The sequence below is a fragment of the Zeus faber genome, assembly GCF_960531495.2.
Source record: "Zeus faber genome assembly, chromosome: 4".
NCBI lineage: Eukaryota > Metazoa > Chordata > Actinopteri > Zeiformes > Zeidae > Zeus > Zeus faber.
The window spans coordinates 37085528-37092976 of NC_137191.1; the positions used below are offsets into that span (position 1 = coordinate 37085528).

General features: G+C 52.6%; 1 protein-coding gene across 2 annotated transcripts in view; it reads right to left on the minus strand.

Annotated features, from left to right (window-relative positions):
- LOC307229101 (spectrin beta chain, non-erythrocytic 1-like) overlaps positions 1 to 7449 on the minus strand; it is a 47298-nt gene that overhangs the window by 19024 nt on the left and 20825 nt on the right. Inside the window, exons 8-16 of one of the 2 annotated variants that reach the window (XM_079998986.1) lie at positions 7084 to 7196; positions 6544 to 6731; positions 6281 to 6398; positions 5229 to 5387; positions 4435 to 4737; positions 4165 to 4318; positions 2616 to 3486; positions 1472 to 1609; positions 1266 to 1386 (exon numbers count right to left, since the gene is read on the minus strand). In XM_079998986.1, the coding sequence (XP_079855112.1) occupies positions 1266 to 1386; positions 1472 to 1609; positions 2616 to 3486; positions 4165 to 4318; positions 4435 to 4737; positions 5229 to 5387; positions 6281 to 6398; positions 6544 to 6731; positions 7084 to 7196 (2165 nt within the window). Of the gene's footprint in view, positions 1 to 629; positions 1387 to 1471; positions 1610 to 2615; positions 3487 to 4164; positions 4319 to 4434; positions 4738 to 5228; positions 5388 to 6280; positions 6399 to 6543; positions 6732 to 7083; positions 7197 to 7449 lie in introns of both variants that reach the window. The other variant, XM_079998985.1, reaches the window with a different exon arrangement.

Below are 7449 nucleotides of genomic sequence, written 5' to 3' on the forward strand. Positions count from 1 at the left end.
TCTAGGGTAGCAGTAGTATGATAGTAGTATCATAGTAGTAGATTGATAGTAGTATGGTGGTAGTAGTATCGTAGCAGAAGTAGTATCATAGTAGTAGTATCGTAGTAGTAATAGTATCGTAGTAGTAGTAGTATCGTAGTAGTGTCATAGTAGTATATGGTAGTAGTAGTATCATAGGAGTATATGGTAGTAGTAGTATCATAGTAGTGTTATACGGTAGTGGGAACCTGGTTGTTGAGGAAGGCCTCCGCCTGCTTGCCGTCTCGGAGGAACAGCTGGTAGTATGGTAGTAGTAGTAGTAGTATCATAGTAGTATATGGTAGTAGTAGTAGTATCATAGTAGTGGTATACGGTAGTGGGAACCTGGTTGTTGAGGAAGGCCTCAGCCTGCTTGCCGTCTCGGAGGAACAGCTGGTAGTATGGTAGTAGTAGTAGTAGTATCATAGTAGTATATGGTAGTAGTAGTATCATAGTAGTGGTATACGGTAGTGGGAACCTGGTTGTTGAGGAAGGCCTCAGCCTGCTTGCCGTCTCGGAGGAACAGCTGGTAGTATGGTAGTAGTAGTAGTAGTATCATAGTAGTATATGGTAGTAGTAGTATCATAGTAGTGGTATACGGTAGTGGGAACCTGGTTGTTGAGGAAGGCCTCCGCCTGCTTGCCGTCTCGGAGGAACAGCTGGTAGGCGTGGGACTGGGACAAGAGGTTCTGACGGTTCTCCCACATCTTCTGCATCTCGTTCCAGCCGGTGTCCAGCGCCTGCAGCCTCTGCCGGAGGAACATGTACTGAGCGTCCGTCTGTCCCCGCGTCACCAGCTCCCCCGTGTCCCGCATCTTCCGGTAGTCCTCCTCGTAATTGCGGATCTCGTTCTTGATGCCCTCGTGCTGGGCCAGCAGCTTTTCGGCCTCGGCCGGCGTGTCGGGCGCGTCCTCGGAGGCGATGGCCGTCTGGGTGCGGGACAGCCAGGACCGGAAGTCGTCCAGCTCCTTCAGGAACTTCTGCAGCTTGCTAGCTTCACCCAGGGACTCCTCCCGGTTCCTCAGAGTGGTCTTCATGTCTTCCCAGACGCCGCTTATCTCGGCCAGACGGCCTGTGATGGCCTCGGCCTGGTCCGGGTGCTCCTCGGCCAGACGGCGGGCTTCGGACCTCAGGTCGGCGAGCTTGTCCTCGATCGCGGCCAGATCTCGCTCCATGCCCGTCAGCTTACGCTGCAGCGCCATGACCCCCGTCAGGTCGTTGCCCAGCTCCTGGGTGGACTCGATCACCTTGGTCTTCTCCTTGATCCAGGACTTGGTCTCGTTGCAGTCCAGGTGGTAGTTCTGCACACCTAGCGCTGAGTTCAACGAGTCCTTCTTCTGCTCCACGAGGTCACGGAACTGGCTCCATCTATAGTGAGAGAGGAATGTCACTTCCTACTTGAAACAGCCCATAAAGATGACGGTTTCCTGGCGAAGCGTCTGTTTAAACTTGCCTGTTGTTGAGTTTGTCTTGTTGGGTCTTGATGTCCGCATCGCTGGGATGGCCATTATGGATCAGTTGCCGAGCGATCTGGTTCACCACGGCAACACGTGATGCCTGGCTGTTCATCTCTGGCTCTAGGCTCTCGAACCTACGATGACAAAAGGTTATTTTTAAAGGTCTTTGTGGAGAGCTGGGCTCCTGGGGTGGTGAGATGCTCCTCATCCCGCCCTATTCAGTGACAGCTGTGCCACTGAACTAATGTACATTAATGTCACTTGATTTTCAGTTGTTTTCCTGAATTCCAAGCCCTCACTTGAAACACAGACCAGAGTACCGACCACCCAAAGCAGCGGAGAGTGCGGGAGAGAGGTGAAGAAGAGAGTACAGGCAGGGTGAAGTGGGTGTAGAAGAGAGTACAGGCAGGGTGGCGTGGGTGGAGAAGAGTGTCCGGAGTGATCTGTGACAGAAGGGTTCCAGCCAGAGTGAAGGGGAAGGTGTACAGGACTGTAGTGAGAGCAGCCATGTTGTAGGGTTTAGAGGCGGTGGCACTGACTAAAAGGCAGGTGGATGAAGTGGAGGTGGCAGAGTTGAGGATGTGGAGGTTTTCATTGGGAGGGACAAGGATGGACAGGATTAAGAATGAGGACGTTAGAGGGACAGCTCAGGTTGGACAGTTTGGTGGAAAAGTGAGAGAGGCCAGATTGAGATGGTTTGGACACGTGTGGAGGAGAGATGAGAGTTACATTGGGAGGAGGAGGCTGAGGATGGAGCTGCCAGGCAAGAGGAAAAGAGGAAGCCAAAGAGAAGCTTGATGGAGGTGCTGAGGGAGGACATGCAGGCGGGTGGTGTCAGGGCGGAAGATGTCAGAGCAGCACAAAGAAGACGATATTATATTTTGGTTTATTTTTCTGCTATTTATCTTTTTCGATTTATCTACCAGGTCTTGTTTTTTTTTGTTTTGTCTTTTTCCATTGTAAAGTGTCCTTGGGTTTGTGAAAGGCACTTTATAAATCCCTGTTATAATTATTATAATTATTATTTATTAAAATCGTAAAAACAGTGATGGATCCATGAAATGCATTGTGTGGGGAAATAGAGCAAACCCAGCGAACTTTCCCAACAGATTCACCTTGGTTCTTTTTCTACGGTCCTACCTGTGCTGGACCACCTCCAGGTCCTCCAGCTTCTCTGGGATCTCCATGCTGTGCAGCCACTGCTCCTTCTCCTCAATCCACACGGCGCAGGCGTCGGCCTCGCTCAGCATCCTGTAGAGCGCCAGCGCGTCCTGCAGTGCCTGCCTCCGCAACCGGCTCAGCTCCGACACCTCCCTGTAGCGCTCCTCGATGCCTGCCACGCGCCCCCGCACCTCCTCGGATTCCGCCTCCTCCGGCGGAAAGGCGGCGGCCTGCTCGTGCAGCGCGTCAATGACGGGTCGGAAGTTGGCGACCTCGGCGGCGGCGTCCTTGTGCTTCCGGACCAACGCCCGCGTGGAGAACTCGTCGTGGCCCGTCTCGCCGCCGGACACCACGCGCAGGGCGTTCAGCGTCCAGGCGTCGGCGTCGTCAGCGTCGGCCCGGAACTGCTGCAGCGCCAGAGCCTCCGAGAGCTGTGCCCGTCGCACCGCCGCCAGGGTCTCCAGCGCCGCCCACTGAGCGTTCAGCTCCGACACGCGCTCGCCGATCTTGGCGGAACCGATGTGTCCGGCCTGGACCGTTTCGCGGCCCTCGGCCAGCGTGTTCTGCAGGTGGGCTGACCGGCCGCTCATCTCGTCCTCCAGCGCCCGATGCTGCCGCAACAGGCGCAGCGCCCCCGTCAGGTCCTTGGCTCGTTCCTCGGACGTCAGGATCTGCTCCTTCTCCCGGATCCAGCCCTCCTCCTCCGCCATCTCCCAGAAGAACTTCCAGAGGCGCCGGGACTCCTCCAGGCGGGCCCTGCGCTCGGCAGCCAGATGCATCAGCTCCTCGTAGCAGAAGTCCATGTGGGCCACACGGTCCTGGATCACCTGCGGGTCGCAGGGTTTGTAGCCTGAAGGACACAAGGTCACAGCAGCGTCTCAACAACTGGATCCACACAGAACCAGAGGACCACACCAAGCAAGTGGTGGAGGCCACTTGGAGGAGGAATAGGTGGAGGAATGGAGAGATGGGAGATGTGGAAGAATTGGAGAGATGGAGAGATGGGAGAGGTGGAGAGATGGAAGAGGTGGAGAGATGGAGAGATGGGAGAGGTGGGGAGATGGAAGAGTTGGAGAGATGGAAGAGTTGGGGAGATGGAGGTGGAAGAGGTGGATAGATAGAAGAGGTGGAGAGATTGAGAGATGGGAGAGGTGGAAAAATGAAGAGGTGGAGGGATGAAGAGATGGGAGAGGTGGAGGGATGGAGAAATGGAAGAGGTGGAGAGATAGAAGAGGTGGAGAGATGGAAGAGGTGGAGAGATAGAGAGTTATAAGAGGTGGAGAGATGGAGAGACAGAAGAGGTGAGAGATAGAAGAGGTGGAGAGATTTTAGAGGTGGAGAGTTAGAGGTGGAAGAGGTGGAGCTATAGGAGAGTTGGAAGAGGTGGAGAGGTGGAAGACTTGGAGAGATGGAAGAGGTGGAGAGGTGGAAGACATGGAGAGATGGAAGAGGTGGAGAGATGGAAAGATGGAAGAGGTGGAGAGAAAGAAGAGATGGAGGAGGTGGAAAAGGTGGAGGTGGGACTCACTGTCTCCGCTGATGGAGAACCTGTTGGCGCTGCAGTTGACAGCCTTGACGCGGTCGGCCTGGATCGCTACGTCAGCCTCCACCAGAGCATGTTCCTGCAGCAGGTCCTCAACCCCCAGGAGGTGCTTCCCATAGTCCTGGGAGAGCAGGAGCATCTGGGGGGGGGGGGGGGGGGGGGCAATAAAACCAAGTCTTTCTCCACCCTAACATTCTCCAGCTCTCACAGCACCACCCTCATGAATATTGACCACAACCAACGATGGATGCTGACCTTCATCTCGTCCATCCAGTCCATGATGTGCAGCATCTCCTGGAAGACCTTCTGCAGACCCAGGTGGAGCTCCAACCGGTGGCGTCGCTCCTTCAGCAGCTCCAACAGGTACAGCCACAGCCGCACCACGTTCTCCTTCCTGGCCGCCACCCGCTTGATGTCATGGTAACGCTCCGCCTCCAGCTCCCTCGCCACAGCGACCACCGCCTCCACCCGCTCCTCGTACGCCGCGATGTCCGTCTCAATTGCCTCGTGCTTCTTGGTGGCTGCTTCCACCGCCTGGAGGTCAAAGCCGAAGTTGTCCTGGGGAGGAGTTTAAATGTATAGAATAAAATATTTACATATATAACATATCAACACGTCATGTTTACAGTATATACACGTCATTTTTACAGTATATACCCGTCATGTTTACAGTATATACACATCATGTTTACAGTATATTAATGTCATGTTTACAGTATATACACGTCATGTTTACAGTATATACACGTCATTTTTACAGTATATACCCGTCATGTTTACAGTATATACACATCATGTTTACAGTATATTAATGTCATGTTCACAGTATATACACATCATGTTTACAGTATATTAACATAATGTTTACAGTATATGCATGTCATGTTTACAGTATATACATGTCATGTTCACAGTATATACACGTCATGTTTATATACACGTCATATAAAAATTTATTTTAGTTTATCTTCACTTAGCGAATTTATATTCTTTACTTTTGACAGGCAGACAGACATGCAGACAGACAGACAGAGATGACAGACCGGTACCTGGGACACCAGTCTCTGGTTCTCACTCAGCCAGGTCTCCCTCATCGCTGCCTTCCTGTCGAAGCGTCTCGCCAGCTGCTCCAGCTTCTCTTGGCGAATCAGCTCTGTGCGCAGCGCCAGCTCTCGCTCGTGCTCCGCCTTCTCCAGCCGCTCCCAAGCCTGTGGGCGGAGACACAGCCACGCCCGCTCAGAGGGGCGGAGACAGCCACGCCCGCTCAGAGGGGCAGAGACACAGCCACGCCCGCTCAGAGGGGCAGAGACACAGCCACGCCCGCTCAGAGGGGCGGAGACACAGCCACACCCGCTCAGAGGGGTGGAGACACAGCCACACCCGCTCAGAGAGGCGGAGACACAGCCACGCCCGCTCAGAGGGGCGGAGACACAGCCACACCCGCTCAGAGGGGTGGAGACACAGCCACACCCGCTCAGAGGGGCAGAGACACAGCCCCGCCAGCTCAGAGGGGCGGAGACATAGCCGCTCAGAGGGGCGGAGACACAGCCGCTCAGAGGGGCGGAGACACAGCCCCGCCAGCTCAGAGGGGCGGAGACACAGCCACGCCAGCTCAGAGGGGCGGAGACACAGCCACGCCAGCTCAGAGGGGCGGAGACATAACTCCTCATGTTGTATCACATGAGCCTCATTCAGAGACGCACAACCTTGTGTTTAACAATCAATAAGTGTATTGATTGTTGTGGTGCACTCTTGTTACTAAAGAAAGTTGTTATTATATTATTATATATTATTATAATTATAACACTAATTAACGAGTAAACTTCAATAAATATGAGTTCAAAGGTCAAAACAAAGTCTCTTATGATGGTTCCAAGGAAAACACGCCGGTCATCACTGCACCAAAGCAGGTTGAAAACACTACGATTGGCAGCAGGAGCACAGTCTGAAAAGATCCACAGAACACGCCTCATGCCTCATGGCATAATAATAATAATAATAATAATAATAATAAATAATAACAATAATAATAACAATAATAATAATAACAATAATAATTATAACAATAATAATAATAATAATAATAATAAGCGGTGGTGACCTTGTTGATGTCGGAGATGAGCTTGCCCTCCCTCGGTGTGTAAACCTTCTGGTTGTTTGCTCTCATTTTGCTCTGGATGGTGAAGAGCAGAACCTCCAGGTTCCCCTTCTCTGTGAACCTGAGGAAGAGGAGCCACTCAGACCTCCAGCTGTAGTACAGTACACTGCAGTACTACAGCTGTACTACTACACTGATACTACAGTACTACTGCACTACTACCGCAGTAATACTACTACTGTACTTCTATGAGTGTGTGTACTGACTTTGGCGGCTTCTCCACTGTGCGGTAGGTGTTGAAGGCCTGCAGCTGCTGCTGGACGCCCTGCAGAGAGTTGTTGAACTTGCGGTTGTTGAGGATGATGATGGTCTGTTGGATCCACTCCAGGAGGTTCGATGCCAGGGACTCGTACTTGTCGATCATCTTGTCTGTCTCGATTGCGTGGTCCAGGACCTGGAGACAGAAACCAAAGTCAACCTCCGAGGGTCTCCGCCGGAGTCTGCTGACACCAAGCCAAGGACTCCTAAAGTGCCCCCCAAATGTGGATGATGCATCTCAACCGGATATCCCAGCATGCATTTCACCAACACCAAACAGAGCTGCTTCTTCCCGAGAACAAAGCAGAGCGACGAACCTCCCAACAAACGGTCAGTTCTTCCACAACTCGGTGTTGGTGAGTTATCAAGTTTAATATTTCAATATTATCCTGGTTACATCCACACGTTGCTCTGTGTGAGAATGTTGAGTACATTGCTCTGTGTGAGTACGTTGGGTACGTTGCTCTGTGTGATTAGGTTGCTCTGACCTTGCCGATGCGTTTGCCTTCCACCTTCAGCGCCTTCATCTTGGAGAAGTAGTGGTAGTACGTCACCACGTAGGTGATGACCGACTTCTCGTCCGGATGGTCCACGCTGATATCTGCAACAAGCAACAAGAGGGACGTCAAGAGGGATGTCAAGGTGGACGTCAAGAGGGACATCTAGAGGGACATCAAGGGGACGTCAAGAGGGACGTCAAGAGGGACCTCAAGGGGGACATCTAGAGGGATGTTGAGAGGGACGTCGAGAGGGACGTCAAGAGGGACGTCTAGAGGGACGTCAAGGGGGACCTCTAGAGGGATGTCAAGGGGGACGTCTAGAGGGACGTCTAGAGGGACGTCAAGAGGGATGTC